This window comes from Myxocyprinus asiaticus, chromosome 10 (assembly GCF_019703515.2).
Source record: "Myxocyprinus asiaticus isolate MX2 ecotype Aquarium Trade chromosome 10, UBuf_Myxa_2, whole genome shotgun sequence".
Classification (NCBI taxonomy): Eukaryota; Metazoa; Chordata; class Actinopteri; order Cypriniformes; family Catostomidae; genus Myxocyprinus; species Myxocyprinus asiaticus.
Genome location: NC_059353.1, coordinates 38,673,731 through 38,694,796, shown reverse-complemented (window position 1 = coordinate 38,694,796; position 21,066 = coordinate 38,673,731). Strand labels below are relative to the sequence as shown.

Here is a 21,066-nt window from a genome sequence, read left to right as displayed (position 1 = left end):
AAAAAATTGCAGATAAGATTGCACGAGGATTTGTGCTTTTCGCTATTTTGTGCGCTTTTGTAATTTTATTTTGCACAGTCCTTCATTTACATTCCTAAATTCTATGCAATCAACACAATGCAGCACACTACAAGCTGAACTAAAGATCATTGTTCTCTCTGTATATGTTTTGATAAATGCGAGTTCTTGGGCGGACACGCTCTCACTCACATCTGGATTAAAAACATCTGGATCCGCCTACACGGAACTCAGTTACACACACAGTCCCAAACTCTCCTACAGATGAGATTATCTGTGTCTTTGACACGAGCAGTCACAGAAAATAACGGGAACAGTCAACAGTTTGGGATCTTTGGATTGTAAAGATATGGATCGCAGAGGCTGGAGTTTGTGGACTCAAACATCTGTTCTTCTGTTTTTCTGTCGTGAGTATATCTTCACTTTCTTCTACTTTCATTGTCTGGAATTCACCACGCATCAAAGATTCTTTAGACTTTGATAAGCCTACAGCTGATTTCTTCAGCAGTAGATAAAAGAAAGTTTTTATCCTTAAACATTATAGAGACAGTTGAGAAAGATTTTACTCCATTCTGAATAGATATAGCCAGAAGTTTGTTTAAACAGATTGGTTAAACAGCAAATATGTCTCTATTAATTGTTTGTATTGTATTTTTTAACAAACTTTAAGAAACGATGAAAACTATTATTTTGTTTGGTAAGCCATGGCACCAATGCAGCAAATTATGGTGTGTTAGATAAATTAAATTGTGTTTGATTTACTGTTTTGGTTTATTATTCAACTATGTTGTTCTTGTTTATAATGTATGGTTGAATTGTGTGGATGAAAGCAAATGGTTCTGTAGTTGTATTCCTGATGATGTTTATCCCTCTGGCTATCCTAGTGAAAGTGATGCAAATGCATAAAACTGGTGTCCAGTTTGATAGATAAATTAGTAGCCTAATAAATCATTTTTATGTGGGGAAACAATGTCAAAGTCTATTATTCTGACATATATTTGATACTTTTAAAGTATATGGTCCCTATTGAAATAATAAAAAAAAAAAAAAAAAAAAAAAAAAAACAACATATAGCCCTCATCTAGAATTCCAGAGGTGACCCCAAAAACAACTGTCAAAAAAATCTCACATAGATAACAGATCATTTAATTATATGGAGAGGTAATTCTATTATTATACTATTATTAAAACTATTATTATAAAGTTATAAAGTATTAGTGTCTCTGCAGTTGTCCCATTGTAAACGAAAACGTTTCATCATGTAACCTAAAAAAGTGTATTTTGCATCTAAATTAACTGGTTATGTCAAATAGATTATTTTACATATATTATGGCTCAATCATCCTATATTGTTTAACCAATTAATATAAAAATTTAAGTCCAGATTAGGTAGAAATAGCTCCTTAAGATAACAGCTGCACATATAGGCTACATTTTTAGTGTACACTCTTCAATGCATCTGTTAGCAAAATATAGGGTTTTAGATGATTATACTGATTTTACACTTAGACTCTTAAATGTAACAGCTGTTTAGACATATAATATCTATCTACATGTCATTTTTTTATACATGTTCAGTAAAGATAACAATACAGTATAAACACTAGCTATTATTTGACACCTATGAAAAGTTGTATTCTCAGAACAATATTTCATATTAAGTTATAAGTATAGAGAGTGAGCTCAGATCCTCATACACAACTGTGTTGTGAAATCGTACATCAAAATTACCCTTAATTAATAACAGGATCCTTGAGATGGAGATAAAAGATGCCATGCAATGTGACCACATTAAAATGACATGAGAGTATGTAATGGAAAGTTCCAAAAAGGAAACCAAATCTTGAGAATCCAAATCCTGATCTTTGCACAGCAGAGGCCCCCTTAAATGGTTTGGGTGTGTATAAAGTAGCTCCCCTTTCAACAGCAATTATGAAATATTACCATGTGGGTGGAAAGAAAACCATCAGCTATCAGTCGCACTTATCATTTCCTATCTGTTGTCTGAAAAATAGTTCTATTTTGTTAAATAGTTTGTTAAAAAAAATTAAACATTTGTCATTGTTTACTCACCCTAATGTTGTTCCAAACCCATTTGACGTCTTTACCAAAAGGGTATGTTACGGACTGACATTAGCCCTCAATCACCATTCACTTTCACTGCATCATTTGTTTCCATACAATAAAAAACTTGGTGACTGAGGCTGTCAGTCCCTAACATTCTGCCTAACATCTATGTGTGTGTTTCACGAAAAAAAAGAAAGTCATACAAGTTTGGGGTTCAACAATGACAGAATTTTCATTTTTGGGTGATGTATCCCTTTAAGAATAAATGTGGGAAATATGGAGAGGGAACTAGTGTCAGGGTGTGCAAATGTGAGCCCACAGAGACACTGTACATAATAATACAAAGACATTCATCTAGTGCCTTAATGATTCTCTACATTGTCATCACGATTGCCCACAATGGCAATATTGTAATGACTTAAACAGAGGGTACGATGCTGACAGGGTCTAACCCTACCCCATTGACTTTGTCAGCGGACACAGACACTCCTTTTTTCTTTGTTGCCTTGAGAAGACTCTAAGAACCTGTTCTTGGTGGGATTGGGTTTGCATGGTACTTGCGGAGGAGATGGCATTACATAACAGAACATTTCACTGGCTGATAATATGAGTTCAGCCTTCTTGACATTTAAAGGAATAGTTCACCCATTTACTTACCCTCATGTTGTTCCAAACCCAACCTAGTCTCATAGAATGAACATTACTATAATGTATTTTTGCAAACTGAGTTTTAAGCATCCTACGTTTCGCTGCAGTTTTGTAGTGGAATTAACAGTAGAGGCGCTATAACAGCTGTGCGTTTAATTAACTTTCATACAATTCATGAGTACAACGGCTGATTTTGAGTGTATAAACACTTATTTTTTCTTTCTATTACTCACACACTGCTGTGTTATTATATCAAAACAATTTTACTAAAATGTATCATTTGAAAATGATACATTTTAACGCTAAGACCCACTTACATTTACACACTTATTCCAAAATGATTAGCTTGCACGGTAGCTCACCTGATAGAGTGTTTGACTTTGAACTCGGAGAACCAAGACTCAAGCCCAGACAAGCAAGAAAGCTGACACGTGAGCCAAAAGTGTCATAGAAGCGACACAAAATGACATGCTTGCGTCAGAACTTGCTTTTCATATCGCATTTGCTTTTTAAAACAGTATCGGTTAGGTTTAGTTGTTGGTTAAGGGTGAGGATGTCTGCTTTGTTTACCTCTCATTTGCTTTTAGAACATTATTGGTTAGGTTTAAGTTAAAGTTTTAGGTAAGAGGGGTAAGTTTTACTCATTAAAACTCATCTAACATTCATCATGAAAACCTCGCCTGATTATGCTACCATTACTCGCTTTTGGAGCCCCTCACTGGGCATTTCACTAGGAAACTGCAGCAAAACATGTAATGATGCACATAATTTAGTTTTGCAAAAAATAAAAGGTGATGTTAGGAAGTTAGTCTCAGTCACCATTCACTTTCTTTGCATCATTTTTCCATTCAATGAAAGTGAACGAGGACTGAGGCTGTCATTCTGCCAAACATCTCCTATTGTGTTCCACAGAAGAAATGCATTTATATGGGGTTTGAAACAATGTGTGTGTAAATGATGCTAGAATTTTTTTGGGGGGGTGATCTATCCCTTCAAACAGTGCTCTTGAGCTCAGCTTTTTCTATGGGGTGTTTGTGAGCAATGGTCAACATTCGAAATCAAAACAGCAACTTCTGAAGACATCTGTCATGAATGCGACACAGTTATGCCAGTGCTGCCTTCTTTGTACTGTTATTTATTTAATATCAAGAAATGTTTTTGGGGATCAAGCTGAGTTTAAAAGGAATTGGAAAAACTTGGAAATGTGCCACCAAGTGGGACAGTTTGATTGCTACATACTGGGGCCCCAAAAATGTTGCATGGCATATAAAACTATATGAAACAAATATACAGTAAGGTCCAAAAGTCTGAGACCACAAGTGAAAATGCTTTTGCATTTTTTGTAGTAATTTCCAGTGTGGTCTCAGAGTTTTGGTCCCCACAGTAAATCACATAAAGATAATTTTAGGTCATCTATATATTGATTATTGTATATAAATGAGAATGGTGGTACAAGAAAACATCACCCAAAAATTTACATTTTACTTGGCATACGATTTTCATTATCATATGTAGTGCTCATGAATTACAAATAGGGAACGAAAAGGGAAACTTGCTTGAGTGCAAACCAAATAAATGCACGCCAACAACTCCTGGCCTCTATTCGCACGCAGCCATTGGATTTCCCATAAGCACTGAGGACTTGTGCTTCAAACTTGGCCAGCGTGAGCACTTCTGGCTTCAATTTCTTTCTGGAGCAGTGGCTGCTGAGTTTAATTATTTTAAAGTTTGTAGAGAGGGGGGCTTATGTGCATAGCCTTTAAGTTTATCATGTCCCTCGCTTCGTCTTGCAAGATCTCTCCCTGTTGTATGTTTTGATAGCGGGCATCAGTGGACATCTGGAGGTCTGTGTTAAATATCTCTGCTCCTCCTTTTAATACTGTTTACTGTAAGGTCGCTGCACTCTTTCAGCGAAATAGCTTCCACCCCTCATCTGCTTTTAATAAACAATTAATATTGTTGTGGATGTGGTGGTATCAGGACGGGGGAGACAGTGTGCTTGGAAAGGAATTCAGGCTTATCCCTCTTAACCACAGGAACTCCTGACACTCTATGAATACACATGCCTTCAGTGATGTGTGCACCAAACCAAATATAACCCAACACACACACATACATACATATCAGGTTATATATATTGCATTCATCCAAATCCAATTAGAGCTTTACAAACTCCAGATGTGTCACGTCTGCTAAAAGAGTTGGTCTTAAATACTAATCTTGATGGCAGCAGTCATTAGAGTTTCATTGTTATAACTTTGTCATTGCAATCATCATTTTCATCATTAGACAATTCTGACTGCATTTACTGCATACCTCAACCAAAGTTATTTGTGGTTTTAGGCAATTAGCTTAAGTTTGGCGTTTCTGTTTTCTTTTGAGAGTTCCAACAAGCCAATCATCCAAAATGTATATTGTAATTGAATTTGTTTGGGCTGCTTTTTTCTATGTTGCAATGTATTGTCAACCTTTAATTATATTACTTTGTGCCTTAAAGGGACAGTTCACCCAAAAATGAAAATTCTGTCATCATTTACTCACCCTTATGTTGTTCCAAACCCATATGACTTTATTTCTTCTGTGGAACACAAAAAGAGATATTAGGCAGAGTGACAGCCTCAGTCACAATTCACTATGAAAGTGAATAGTGACTACTCTAGGGTAGTTGGGTAGTATCCTTTATCTAAAACTATTTTAAAGTAGAATATAGAATAATTTGAATATTTGCACTTTTAAAATGTTGTCACACTGCAAAACTATTTAAGTAAAATAGCTATTTAAGCTAATAAGTGGCTAGCAATGAAAAATTGTAAGTTCCTAGAAAACAACTACAATCCACACTTTCTCTTTAAAAAATATTTACCTAAAGTCTATTTACCTAAAAGTAAATAAAATTGCCCTAAATACTTAATATTATTATACAGTGTTTAAATCTCTTTAAAGTTTATTGTCTGTTGTTATTGCAGTGTTGCAGGCGCAGACTTTCACCCTCATGACAACCAACCTCTGTAAGTGGTGTGACCACTCGAGTCCTGTATGTGAAGACAATGTCTGTATGAGCAACTGCAGTCTGACCTCTTACTGTACTCTGGCTGAAGAAGTGTGTGTAGCAATATGGTGAGTCCGAGGCATGGCTAAATTTTAAGTATGCATAAGCGACATGCATAGAAAGAGCCTAGTTGAATTGGGTAAACCTAACAAAATTAGAAGTGTCAGTCAAGGTTATTATAGTTTTGGGTTTTTAATTTAGTTTCATTTTTTTTTAATTTAGTTTTCAATATCAAATTATTATTTAGTTTAGTTTCAGTTATTTTACCAACTGTGTTTGTTAGTTTTAGTTTAGTTTTAGTTTTTCCAATGTATTTTAGTTTTCATTTTTTATTTTAGTCTATCAATATATTTTAGTTTCTATTTTTATTTCTATTTCAGTTAACACAGAAGTAAATGACTTGGTAGGGGTCAACTTTGTGTATTGTTCTTTAAATTAAACTATTCCCTGTCCAGTCCAGATTACACATAGGTCTACATAGTGTATAGCTAGGCTGATACACAACATGGTAAAAACAACCAAGAAGGACTTACAAATGTGGAGATACACTCACCGACCACTTTATTAGGAACACCTGTACATCTACTTATTCATGCAATTATCTAATCAGCCAAATCGTGTGGCAGCAGTGCAATGCATTAAATTAAGCAGATACGGGTCAGGAGCTTCAGTTAATGTTCACATCAACAATCAGAATGGGGAATAATGTGATCTAAGTGATTTCAACCGTGGCATGATTGTTGGTGCCAGACGGGCTGGTTTGAGCATTTCTGTAGTTGCTGATCTCCTGGGATTTCAGAAGCTACAGTTCTGCGGAATGCACAACACATCAAACCTTCAGGCGAATGGGCTACAACAGCAGAAGACCATGCCAGGTACCACTTCTGTCAGCCAAGAACAGAAAGCTGTGGCTTCTGTTCTTGGCTGACAGAAGTGGAACCCAATGTGGTCTTGTTGTAACCCATCAGCCTCAAGGTTTGATGTGTTTTGCATTCTGAGATGCTCTTCTGTTCACTACAATTGTACAGAGGGGTTATCTGAGTTACTGTAGCCTTTTTATCAGCTCAAACCAGTCTGGCCATTCTCCGTTGACCTCTCTCATCAGCAAGGAGCTTTTGTCTGCAGAACTGCCGCTCAATGGATGTTTTTTGTTTTTGGCACCATTCTGAGTAAATTCTAGAGACTGTTGAGCGTGAAAATCCCAGGAGATCAGCAGTTACAGAAATTCTTAAACCAGCCCATCTGGCACCAACAATCATGCCACGGTCCAAATCACTGAAATCAAATTTTTCCCCATTCTGATGGTTGATGTGAACATTAACTGAAGCTCCTGACCCGTATCTGCATGATTTTATGCATTGCACTGCTGCCACACATTTGGCTTATTAGATAATCGCATGAATAAGTAAGTGTACAGTTGTTCCTAATAAAGTGGTCGATGAGTGTATGTATCCCTTTATTTTTTGAACAGCAATAGATGATGTGATTAAACAAACTAATCCATTTATTTTGAAACATTGAGCACATAACCGAATGTGGGCACATGCACATAAAACTCATGGCCAGTAGATGACGTTTACAATGCAACAGATGGAGACGTTAAAAGAAACAAAAACAATTTTGTAACATGCACAAGTTAAAGTATTAAAAATTAAAACGAAAAATATTTTATGATCATTTCAATTTAGTTTGAATTAGGTTTGAAGCAATGAATGAGTTTAAGTTTATTTTTATTTTTGGGAAAACTTCAGTTGCTGTTAACTTGGCATATTAACAAGTGAAAGTTAGCGTGCTAAATTCATGCTGGTTGCAAGCACAAACAAAGTTTAGTTTAGTAATTACTGTATGCTATGGTTACAACAACAATTACTCAATGAAGCAAGCAATCTCTTTCATATGCAACATTGACCAGTTCTCATTTTTAGCTCGAGCTCCACTCTTCACCGTAATGGTAACCCGCAAAACTCCTAAATCTCAACATGACATAACATTAAACACTAACAAGTATCCCCCTTTATATTCATCTTGCACAAAAACATAAAATAACACTTAATTGTAACATTTACTCTCCCCATCGAGTCCCATGCAAAGCATGATGGGAAATAGAAATCCCCTGCCAATTTGATCTATGCCACTTGCAATGCAATGCAACGCAACACCACAAAAAGTATTCTTGTCATCCCAACTCAAATGGATTAAGTAAACTTCAATTTTTCAAATTTAAATGGATAGAACGCAATGAAATCAAGTTGTGACAAATTGTTCAAGTATTGTGTTGTTTTAGTTTTAATTAAATAAATTGAACAAGCAGCAGAAATCCTTTTTTTGACCTGCTCAGTCTATGAAGAACTTCTCTGGGAAGTCAGTCAAGCTGACCTTTGAGTGACTGCAGCAGAGGCAAATGTGTAAATAGAGATGCTTTTCTCTGAGGGGTCAACATAAAGACTCTTCTTCCACACTAATGCAGAATAAATAACAAACACATTTATATCCCTCAGCAAAGTTTACACTCTGGCATGAAGTTCAAAGTGCGCCCCTGAGCAGGGATTCCCTGGTTACATTTTATTCAAGATTTCATCAGAGGAACATAGGAAAACTTTTTCCTTGATCACATGTTTGTCTTTCTGGTCTTTCCGAAGGAACCAGTCTTATATTCCAACAACTGAAGTGGATTTTTCTGAGCATAGTGTTGTACTTGAATTGTTGGGAAAATTAACTGAAAAGAAATTGTTGAGTAAGCTGCATTGAGATTTTTGTGTTTTCATGAACTTTCTTAAAGGAATAGTTCACCCAAAAATTAAAATGGTACAGACTGGTAGATGGATGTCTTTGACCAGTTTTTTGAGCATCCTGTATATGCTGGATAAAATGCTTTTTTGACTGTATGTTTCTGTGATTTTTCTCACAGGAAGAAGGACAATGTGAGTGTGAGTGTACGGACACTGTGTTATAACCCACAGGATATGCTTGAGAACATAATGCTGGCCAACTACTCCTCCAAAGAGTGTTTGATGACACCTCAGCCCTCTGAGGATGGCCTGCTCTTCATCTGCGGCTGTATTGGAAATCACGAGTGCAATGACAAACTCATCTTTGACAAAGGAGCCAATGGTATGTGCTCCAGAATATTGTCAAATTAATATTTCCATACTGCTGAAACAGTAAATACATCTGGGTACATTTTGTGTGGGATTTTGTCTCCAAAACATTTTGTTTTGGAATCCAACACCATGGCTCTGTTCCAAAACCTAGTGTGCTGCCTATGTAGGCAGCATTTTAAAGGTATACTCATTAAAAACGTTGTACTCCTTGTGCTATTTTGAAACTTATTTATAAAAGCATGAGCTCTCACATGAGACGAAGACTCCAGTCATATAACCGCCTGAGACCCATGTGTGACTTCTGTGTGCATTTTCCATTTCATTTTTTGATTTGTAACTAGTAGCTCCTAAAAATGTATGTCCTCATATGGGGACAGCGGGACTAAGTTGTGAAATTTTAAGAAATACCAAGCTATAGAAAGTCAGATTTTTTTCATCAAATAGTTTATTATGTGTCCAGTAGTGTTGTTTATTCATGTTTTTGAGACGATATTGACATTACAGCTGATTTTCTAGAAAGATGAATACATAATTCTGATTAAAAGTAATGCCCAGCATCATCAAATCACTGCTAGTTATGTTAAAATATAATTTTGAATGATAAAATTCTGAATCTATGTAGTGATTATCATTGTCCCATGTCTGCCAAACATGTTGAGTGGTCCAAACATCATCTGCAGCCTGAAACTTCAGTTTTAGGAGTGAATGCAATAGGATGCACCCTTGCTCCCTATTTAGTGAATGACTTGACCTCCAGTGTGCTGTCTGTATGCACTGGTCTCAGAACAGTTTGAAATGCACCTTATTTTCAGCTTAACTCCATATACAGCCTCTGAAAGCAACATTTTTCAACTTTTGGATGAATACATGTATTCTCAATGTGATAATGCAGAGTAAATATATAAGAATGCATTTACTAATGTTAATGAATAGCACCTTATTGTACAGTGTTAACAAACAAAAATATAACAAAATTTAGATTAAAATGAAATGAAATGACCCACAGATTTGTTACTGTGAAAAGTTATTCAAAATGACCAACATGTTTTAAGAATGTCTGTCAGTTGAACTGCTCCACAGCACTCATCTGAGTACTAATTGTTTATCAGCATGCCAAAGCGTGAAAAATGAACAAAATATTTAAAGCAGCATATCAAACTAAATTAGATACGACTTTTTAACAACCAAACAGGTTTCAGTGAAAAGAGGTTTCTTACCAGAGGCATTTTTGTTGGCGCTGCGCCCATAGAAGCAGTTCACGGAAATCAACGGCATAGTGTTTGGTCTGAAGTTTAAACCTTAAATGACTCCTTAAAGTGTCCAGGGTAGGGTTGCACCAGCTGTGCGTAAGTTCTCACGTAAGTTAGGACGTAAATTTCACACTAAGGGCTTAATAACTACTAGTTAGTTTGTTACTAAGTCAGTGCTTAATTTGGTTACACCACCTGTTCTAAAGGCAAGACTTAACTAGTAGGTCGTAAGCTCTCCGTAAAATGATGCGTAGTCGCATATTATGATGTTTACCCGTATTTATCCAATAAGCAGCCTTCATATTTATACACAGAAGTATTAAAAAGCCGTGAACTTCAATTTGATCTTCTTATGGTTGATGTTCAAACCTTGTTTGCTCACGTAACTGTCAGCTGTAATAAATTATATCCCCATTAAAATATGATACATAATAAAAGTAGATTTGATAAATAGTAGATTTGCCCTATGTAAATAACAATATTAAAGGAACTGTATCTAAAATAAATGAGGGGTGATAAATACTAATACAACAGGCTGGAAAAATAGACATTTATTCATTTTAATATCCTATATATATATATTTTGAATGTGTTGAAACTTGACACCGGGCGACGCACCCTGAAAACAGCACCATTAGTTTTTTTTCTCTCTCTCCTAAATTTCAACATCATGATCTATTTTGAAATGATTGATGCCTGTCACGCAAAACATGAGCTCTTTGATGTCAAAATATCAGTCTGCTTTTTTATTCCAACCGTTACTCCTGGTCGGAGGCTTCCGTAAATATTTAGTTTATACGTAGGGTTACGTTCTTCCTAAGTTTAATGGTGCAACGCTCACATATTTAGTAGTGCATAAATTGTGACTTAATGCCCATTTACGCCACAAATAGGCTAAGTTTTAACTTACGTATAGCTGGTGCAACCGGCCCCTGAACAGTATGCAATGGGTTTAAATTAACTTAATGCGTTGCGTAGAGCGAATCCAAAATAGCAGGCCCTCGCATGAGGCCGCGGGGTCGCACAAGGATAAGTAACTTTATAAAAGCTGTTTTTATTCTACATGGAGAGGGTCCCCTCATGGGGGTTGACTTGTTAGGATCACATGACCAGCCGAATACTTATCGAATACGCTTAATCTCAGTAACCACCCTGTTATTGGACATTTACACTGATGTATTAAATTCATCATGGCTGACTTTGAATAGTGAAATTCTACAATAGTATCTGTAAATGAAAACTTTTGCATTTCAATTATGCTGCATCAAGGCCCTAGGTGTCAGTGTAAGTCCAAGATGACAAATGCAAAAATGAATGACTGCACCTTTAAGGCATCAATGTTGCATGCTCCCAACATTAGGTGAGAGAAATGTTGACTAGAAATATAATTCATTCAATATAAAAAATTCTCTCTATTATATAAGTATAAAAATTAGTATCCAATAAGCATAATAAAATAGATCTAATTTAAAATTGACTAATTTACTGTTCTATGTATTTTTAGGAATATTAGAGCTTCACATTGTTATCTTAGCAACTTGCTAATGCCAGTCTCTATTGAAATAAATTGTGAGTTCATTATTCATATGAAGATCACTATTTGTATGATGTTGCTCTCTATGTAGAGGTTTCCAAATCAGTCACTTATGAGCTTCATTCAGTTGATTTAGGATGCTGCCTTAGAAAGCACCTTACTAGGTTTGGAACAGAGCCTGTTTGTACTAATATAAACCTGTTTTTTTCAGGATTCTCAAAGCTGAAGTCAAAAGACGTCATTCCAGTGGTAGTCATAAGCCTGGTTCCACCTCTCCTCGTGGCTGTCATTGCTACCATGGCTTTTTACCTGTACCGTATACGTCAGCCTGGCAAACAACCTAAAGACTGGGCACCAAGGCGCACCCAATACCAGTCTCTGGATCGAGCAGAGGGTTGCGTTGGCCAAGCAAATGGTAGCGATTACCATGGCAAGCTGCCATCCCTCAGTGATGATGCCAATTCAGAAATATCATCAACTTGTGCCAATAACCTCAACCACAACACAGAGCAGTTACCCATCCAGTTGGAGGCGCTGGTGGGTAAGGGGCGATTTGCCGAAGTATGGCGGGCAAGGCTTAGCCACAATGAGGGTGGGCAGTATGAAACGGTAGCAGTGAAGATCTTCCCGGCAGTGGAGTATACTTCATGGCGGAACGAAAGGGCCATATTCTCTGACGCCGACTTAAAACATGAGAATGTGGTGCAGTTCTTGACTGCTGAGGAGCGAGGTGGTACTGCTGGTGGCCCCCAGAGGCAATACTGGCTCATCATGGCCTATTACAGTCTTGGGAACCTCCAGGATTTTCTAGCTAGTCATATCCTCACATGGGCTGAGCTGTGCTCACTAGCAGGCTCTGTGGCAAGGGGCCTGGCACATCTGCACAGCGACACCACGCCCTGCGGCATGCCAAAGGTGCCCATCGCACATAGAGATCTGAAGAGCAGCAACATTGTGTTGAAAAGCACTAGCGAGTGTGCGCTCTGTGATTTTGGACTGGCTCTGCAACTCGACCTCTCCCTCACAGTAGATGATTTTGCCAACAGCGGGCAGGTAGGGAGGAGACACAAGATATGGGTTCTGTTCCAAAACCTAGTTAGCTGGCTTGCTGTCTGTTGCCTACAGGCAGCTGCCTTGAAACGGGTCATTCAAATCGAACGCATTCTTGTACTAAAAAAAAATCTAGATGCAGCACAACAACTAACAGAAAGTAGATGTCTCCAGATGTGTTTTTTAGGCCAAGTCAAAACACACTGATTTTGCTGTGTTTACACCTCTCATTCACACTCAAATGCAGTTTTCCTCTGCTGAAAACAGACTTTCAAAAATGCTCTTCATAACTGCAACAGTTGAAACAGTTTCTAAAAAACACCTATCTGGAATGGAAACTCTTAAGGGACCAATTTGAAACACTCTACATAGGCAGCAACGTGAAATGCACAAGAGATTTGACTTGATTTCAATCTAGTTTGCTGTTAGCATGTTGCTAGGCTAAGAATACAATACTCCAATAAGCATAAATATAAATCTCAAACAAAAATTTTGGATAAAATAGTCAATCTCTCATTAGATTTAACTGTTTTGTTCTATACTTTCGGTATTAAATGAAATACAAGTACAAATATATGGATTTGTTCACTGAGCTTGTCAAAATACAGTCTGAGATTACTTCTCCTCGAAGTATACATGCGATGCTGCCTTATAATTTGGCCAAAACAAAATATCTTACAGGCGGCTTGTTATACTACCTACCTTTTGGAATAGCCTTTGCATTGGTGGTGAACCTATGATGCCTTAAAATGCTGCCTATAAGCAGCACACTAGGTTTTGGTACAGAGTAATGGTCTCCAATGCTGCATCCTTTGTACACACACAGAAAAAGCAATTCTAAAAGTCATTAGTAAATGTATAAACTTTTTAAGTGAAACCTAAAAGCTCTGCGGTTGAGGTCACAGAAGTAGTCACATGAAACCTTGTAACCATTTGTAGTTTAATTTAACGCAGTTATCTGATTTGAATTATGTGGTCCGTGTCTTGTAGGTGGGGACAGCACGCTACATGGCCCCTGAAGTTCTGGAGTCCAGGGTGAATCTAGAAGATTTGGAGTCCTTTAAACAGATGGATGTCTACTCCATGGCCCTTGTGCTGTGGGAAATGGTCTCTAGGTGTGATGTCATTGGAGGCAAGTAAAAACATTGTTGGATATGTGCTTGTGCAAACCATGTCATTCTATAGATGTGACAGGTAAGACACTGTAGTTAAATGAAAGTGGTTGAATTGTTCTTTCTAACAGAGGTGAAGAGTTATGAGCCCCCATTTGCCTCCAAGGTGCGTGAGCAGCCATGTGTAGACAGCATGAGAGACCTGGTGTTAAGAGACAGAGGAAGACCAGACATCCCAGAGAGCTGGACAACACATCCAGTGTGTACAACTGCAACTGGACAAGCATGAAACTCAAAGCAAAATAAAAACTTTTCAATTATAACAAAAAGTAATTTTGACTCGTCCTTCGTTTGTTTAAAAAAACAAATTCGGTTACAGTAAAGCACTTACAATGGAAGTAAATGGGGCTAGTCCATAAACATAAAAGTTTGCTTTGTTTTCTGTACAGCTGCGTGTTGCCTATACAGCTGTAGTTTCGCTTACTGCCCCCCTGCTAAAAACAGGTGGTACTTAAAACTTGAACTATTCCGATGTTAGGAGTAGTCCATATTACAGTCCGGGGACATGATTAATTGCGATATTTTTTTACGCAGTATTTTTTTATATAGATAATCGCACTGTATTAATGCGTTAAATTGCAAGCCCCAATTAAAACACTCTGTTTCAAAAGTATATCCACAAAACATAAACATTGTGTTAACATGATTTTAGTGTGATAAAAACAGATTTACCAGTGTGACTGCATTTACAAGAATAAAGGGTTTACTAAAATCGGACATTTCTTTACACAGATAAGGTTAGTAAGCAATTTTATCACACTACAATCATGTTAACACATATAATACGTTGCTTTACTTTTTATTTATTTATTTTTTTTATCCCCCTTTCTCCCCAATTTGGCATGCCCAATTCCCACTACTTACTAGGTCCTCGTGGTGGCGCGGTTACTCACCTCAATCCGGGTGGCGGAGGACAAGTCTCAGTTGCCTCCGCTTCTGAGACCATCAATCCCCGCATCTTATCACGTGGATCGTTGTGCCATCGCAGAGGCTCACAGCATGTTGCGGCTCATGCTACTCTTCGCGATCCATGCACAAATTACCATGCGCCCCATTGAGAGCGAGAACCACTAATCGCGACCACGAGGCGGTAACCCCATGTGACTCTACCCTCCCTAGCAACCGGGCCAATTTGGTTGCTTAGGAGACCTGGCTGGAGTCATTCAGCACACCCTGGATATTAACTCGCGACTCCAGGGGTGGTAGTCAGCGTCAGTACTCGCTGAGCTACCCAGGCCCACAGTTGCTTTACTTTTGAAACAGTGTGTATTTTAACGTTAATGGACTGTATGGAAGTATTTTAATGACAAATGTCTTTGAAATAAAAAGCACGCTGAATTGCACTAATTGAAAAATAAATGCATTGTATTAACAGTGCTTGCATTTTTTAGAATGCAATTTCATATTGTTGTAAATTTAACTGGTGAATATTTCCATTGAAAACTTTTTGCAGAAAATGTCATCATTAAAAATTCAATAATAAACGTTACCTTCCAAAATTCAGAACAGGACAGAAATATTTGACCAATGCGCTATGTCTCGCTGTTTTTTCAGTGTCACGCTACAGCGCCACATTTTGTAGACGTGTATAGTTAAAGGTGCTATATGTAAGATTGACAAAAAGCATTTGAAATGGGTACTGCAGCCTAAATTCAAAATATTGGAGAGTTGTCTGCCCAGCCCCAGACTCAAAGCTCATGCAGGTTGCCAGAATGTTGACACGCAAATTAGCCAACTCAGCATCCGTTTTAAAGGACTTCTGGGCTTTAAGCTGTCTTTATCTTCCAAAGGCATCTCCAATATTTATCCTTGTTTTACTACGCCTCTGGTCATGGTGGTTTTTAGACAAATGGCGAGGCTTTTTAGGTCGGGTGGAATCTGTTATCTCTGATCCAGTTCGTTTGCTGGCTTCCAAGGCTGCAGCACGCAGTGTTGTTTGCTTGCAAACTTGTTCAAATCTGGCAACCCGACGATGTCTAAATACTATTGGTGAGTGGGCAGTGGGCGGGATCACACATGCCAAAACATAAACAGAAATTCCAGCCCGGAATGGGAACTTCAAAGTAGAATATTCTGGCTGTAGCATTGTTATCAGAGAAGCCAGTATTTCAACTTAGCATGTTTCCTAATTCTCTAATGACATATTATGGTCATTTTATGATTTAGTACAGTAAAAATATTACATATAGCACCTTTGAAAAGAACTTAAACTTTTGAAAACATGTCTAGAGACACCTGCATTCTGTTCTGTTTGTAGCACTGCGTGGCATTTCTTTAGCACTATAAAGGGCTGTTCAGACCAAAAGCGTTCTTGCGTGAAAATGCTAGACACAGTGCAACAAATAGAACAGAACGTAGGTGTCTTGAGGCATGCTTTTAAAAGCTGTTCTATTAATTTGACACAGTGTATTATATGTGTCCCTCCCGCATAAAATGCTGAAAAACAGAGAGACAAGGCGCAAAGGGGAACAAAGTCCTTTTTGTTTACATAGAAAACATTTTTTTTTTTTAAAACACCGCAAATGGACGCAAATACTATTTTAGTGTGAATGGCCCCTTACACATTTTAAATACCTTTATAATACATTATACACTCACTGAGCACTTTATTAGGAACACCTGTACACCTACTTATTCATGCTATTATCTAATCATCCAATCATGTGGCAGCAGTGCAATGCATAAAATCATGCAGATACGGGTCAGGAGCTTCAGTTAATGTTCACATCAACCATCAGAATGGGGAAAAAATGTGATCAATGATTTTGACCGTGGCATGATTGTTGGTACCAGACGGGCTAGTTTGAGTATTTTGTAACTGTAGACCTCCTGGGATTTTCACACACAGCAGTCTCTATACTTTACTCAGAATGGTGCCAAAAACAAAAAAACATCCAGTGAGCGGCAGTTCTGCGGACAGAAATGCCTTGTTGATGAGAGGTCAACGGAGAATGGCCAAACTTGTTCGAGCTGACAGAAAGGCTACGGTAACTCAGATAACCACTCTGTACAATTGTAGTGAGCAGAATGGCATCTCAGAATGCACAACACGTCGAACCTTAAGGCAGATGGGCTACAACAGCAGAAGACCATATCAGGCACTTTATTAGGACCATAGTGTTCCAAATAAACTGCTCAGTGAGTGTATAAACAGACTTCATAGAAAGTGTTACTGACTTTCCTATTCATAATAAAAAAAATCTGTCCTCTACCTTGTGTTTTAGGGCATGCAGCTGTTGTGTGCGACTATAACTGAGTGCTGGGATCATGACCCAGAGGCTCGTCTGACGGCACACTGTGTGGTAGAGCGCTTTAATACTCTGGCACAGGAAGAGTTGGAGAACTCCATGTCCAACCACACACCCATACTGCCATCCATAGAGCAGCAAACCCCATCACTCCACCCTTCTCCTCTGCCCTGCATGGACCACAGCACTGGCATCCATCCTCCCATTACAACTGACACGTAGATCAATGCTTCCTCCAGGCAACAGTCAAATGTGACCTACCTGAAAAATCAGACTTGTTTTTGTAATACATATTGGTTCATTATGTGGAGCTGGTCTCCATTTCTCTTTAAATGCTTAACAGTTGGACAAGAGATGGGTTCTGTGCCAAAATATCCCTGTTTCTTGTGTACTGTTGCAGAGGATGCAGTTAGGGGTTGAACATTTCTCCATAAGGCTGCATTGTGTGGCAATGCAACAAAAGGTGTAGTAGGTGGGGAGATGTGGAGGGTACTTGCTTGGCAGAAGGCTCCTTAACCCTATAAAGCTGTGTGTATCATATTTGATACATGATCTTCTAAAGCTTCTACATCATCAACATGATGAATACTTTGCTGAAAAACCTGTTGCATGCTAGTTGTCTACAGCCTCCTGGTGAAAGTTGCTGTGCACTTCTGGAAGTAGAAGACCTTGTAAAACATTTTTTAAATGGCCGCCTTCGTATTGTGACGCACATGTCTTTTGCAGTGAAATATTTAATGTAAAATTAACAGTAATGTTTATATTGTTACTGAGATTTCAAAATGATAATTTGCTGAATTAAAGAGACTTGTGCTTGGATACAATTTCATACATTATTTTAATAGAAAAATCATGTTGAAATGTATTAAATATGACACACCAGGCTTTTGAGTTATATCTCTCAATTATCATTATATTACATTCATGCCCACCACCACAATAAAAAACACAGAGCTTTGAAAATACTGAAAATAATTTTTATAGGATATATTTAAAGTGGGGACTGATATTTATGTTTTTATATATATATATATATATATATATATATATATATATATATATATATATATATATATGCAGCCTGCTCTGACATTTTAAAGATCTCATTTTGCATTACAAGCTATTATGATGTCATCTTACTATATAACCTCCAGAGACCCAGCAAAAAAATTTTTTTACAATTTGCTTTTTTTAAACGTCAATATAGTGTTTGGTGCATACATATATATAGGAAGTTGTCATTTGGTCTCTCTGAAAAGCCCAGGCTGTCCTCTTAAGGTATGCCTACATTTACTACTGTGGCATGTATGGGCCAAGAGAGACTTAAATAACAATAGCCCTATACAAAAATGAATTGCTGGGTCTCAGGAGAATAATTACATTTAAAGCCTGATGTATGAAATATGATAAAAATTTCAATAGGTAATTTTTATTTATTTTTTTAGATTTTATCTATTGATTAAAAAAAAAAAAAAAAAAAACAGCTCCATTAAAAAAAAAAAAAAAAAAAAAAAGAATAATTTTCTGGCTATTATTTCCTATGTCAGGATTTATAGGGTTACTGTGCAAAGTGTGCCATCCTTACTAAAAATGTTTACCCCAATTTTCTCGTTCGACATTTTTTCTTTCCCCTTTCTGAGTCACTCATTTTTAACATCCGCATGAGATCCTCCCTTAAATTCAGATTTGCGTGGCCTTCAATTTGATAAACCACAGACCTGCAGCTGAAATTACGAGTCAAAAGGACGAAACAAGAGTGACCGGAAATAACTGCTGTTGTTAGATGTAAAAAAAAAAAAAGAAAAAAAAAAAAAAAAAGGCCAGTTTCAACGTATTGCTCATTCTGTCTCAGAAACTTCAAAATGTGCCGCAGGTCTCGTGTTTTTTTTCCCCTTTTGCTAAGAATGAGTTCATTTGTGTCATTGTGCACTGATCCTTTGTAACCACTGACCTGATTACTTAAATGACAAGCAGATAAAAGTATTTTCATCAATAATAATGTCTGGTCAAAATGACCTTCTTCAGAAGTTGTAGAACATCCTGTTCATTCCAGACTTTGTGGTAATCAGTTAACTCATCCAAATTAAAAGGAATAAAGGAACCTTTAGAAGATTCACTCCAGATGATAAACAAGGTTCAATAAGCAAATGATTTGTTAATTACGTCAGCGAGCTCGGGACAAAGACTAATTGAGAAAAGCATGACACTGAATTCACCATTTGCTAATCTCTGCCCCCTCTATGAAAATTGTCACTATTAAAGGAATATTCCAGGTTCAATACAAGTTTAGCTCAATCGACAGCATTTGTGGTATAATATTGATTACCACAAAAATTCATTTTGACTCATCCCTTCTTTTCTTAAACAAACAAACGAAACAGTGAGGCACATACAATGGAAGTGAATGGGGTCAATCCGTAAATATTAAAAAACTGTTTCAAAAGTATAGCCGCAAGACATAAATAATATGCGTGTTTACATTATTTTAATGTGATAAAACCATTGATTAACCTTTTCTGTGTAAAGCGATATCCACTTTTACAACTTTGTTGCCATGATGTAGTCAACAAACCCTAAAATGACTGGACAAAGTACAGTTTAAACAACTTTACAGCTCAGATTCTACTCTATTTTTGCCTTTAAACCCTCTAAAAATTGCCCACATTCACTTCCATTGTAAGTGTCACACTGTAACGTCAATTTTTGCTTTTTGTTTTTAAAGAAAAGTACTGACGAGTCGAAAGTATTTTTGTGGTAATCAACATTACGCCACAAACGCTGTCGATTAAGCTGAACTTGTATTGAACCCAGAATATTCCTTTACATGGTGGCCAGACAACGTTTTACCGAAAAAACTATCCAAACACAGGATGAATCGCCAGTAACATTTTTAAAGCAGGGCTTAGCAAAAAGTCAGTCTTAACAAAGCTTAACATTTTTTTTTTTTTTTTTTTTAAAGCAATCTGAGGTTCATCCAATTCTTCAGAGCTAGTTTGAGGACATGGAAAATTCATACCAGATTGCACACTGGAAAAAGGACTGATGCAGATAAATATTTTCTGTGCAAATGTCAACATGAACATATGGCAACCTGTTATGTTTTCCAGTACTAAAGATGAAGCAAACAAAGATGTAGAGTAATTTTTCCCTTTCCTATTGTAAACTGGTTTCACTATTGTGCTATAAGAAGTAAACATAATTGATGCATAACATGTCGGTTTTTTAATCAACATCAAGATTTTAGGTTAAAATGTATAAGATTATTAAACAAAAACTTTGTTTTTCACCATTTGAATCACCTTTTTGCCTTCACTCATTTTTAATGGTCATGTGGTGTTACAAATTAATACTTTATGTAGTCTCTCAGTTGACATGAGGTCATAAAAGCTGCAGGCCTATATGTCAACTTCCCAATGCGCAGTCCAAAAGTCTGAGATCATACTGAAAATCTGGGATTGCAAATAGAATTTAAACATGGAAATAAAGTATTTAAAAAAAAAAAATGAAAACAAAGAAACATTATGACATAAAAGATTAAGAATTATTTTAGATTCTGCATTATTTCTAGATGGCTAATCAAATAAGCAAACTGTGACATTTATCATGTTAACTCCTTTGTACAAAAGGTTTCCTTGCTTCCATTGAAGCACACAAGCTAAGCTATTAGGAAAATTCTCAAAACATGCTGGGATAACATGGATCATCAGGTTTTGCACAAACCAGCTCGAGTGCATGCTTCCATTAAAGCAAAAGGACAACATACTAAATGCTAAAATATTCATGGTAATTTTTCAATTCAACTTTTCATTCAAATTGTTATTTTGATAATGCAATTTCTAATGAAAAAAGTTGTTAAAGAATGCAACAGAGAGGCATTTTAACTAGTGGTCTCAGACATTTGGACCTCACTGACACCACAGTTTTATCTT

At 37.0% G+C, this 21,066-nt stretch overlaps 1 protein-coding gene across 3 annotated transcripts; it reads left to right on the top strand.

The window, feature by feature from the left end:
* Positions 1-239: 239 nt before the first annotated feature.
* On the top strand, positions 240-20,967 carry LOC127447217 (TGF-beta receptor type-2-like). 3 transcript variants are annotated; one of them, XM_051708885.1, is made up of 7 exons: positions 241-425; positions 5,700-5,850; positions 8,691-8,893; positions 11,879-12,720; positions 13,708-13,849; positions 13,961-14,088; positions 17,114-20,967. In XM_051708885.1, exons 1-7 carry the CDS (start codon positions 368-370, stop codon positions 17,357-17,359), a joined length of 1,770 nt encoding a protein of 589 aa, XP_051564845.1. In that variant the 5' UTR covers positions 241-367; the 3' UTR covers positions 17,360-20,967. The 3 variants fall into 3 exon arrangements, with proteins under 3 accessions (XP_051564847.1, XP_051564845.1, XP_051564846.1); XM_051708886.1 differs by having other exon boundaries at positions 13,961-14,158; positions 17,114-17,252; XM_051708887.1 differs by lacking the exon at positions 13,961-14,088 and having other exon boundaries at positions 240-425; positions 17,114-17,292.
* Positions 20,968-21,066: the final 99 nt, after the last annotated feature.

Bases quoted from the DNA above. Each gene is read 5' to 3' on its own strand.
- LOC127447217 (XM_051708885.1), top strand. From the start codon at position 368: ATGGATCGCAGAGGCTGGAGTTTGTGGACTCAAACATCTGTTCTTCTG. The intron at 8,894-11,878 runs GTATGTGCTCCA...TGTTTTTTTCAG, and splicing joins CTTTGACAAAGGAGCCAATG to GATTCTCAAAGCTGAAGTCA. The intron at 12,721-13,707 runs GTAGGGAGGAGA...CGTGTCTTGTAG, and splicing joins ATTTTGCCAACAGCGGGCAG to GTGGGGACAGCACGCTACAT.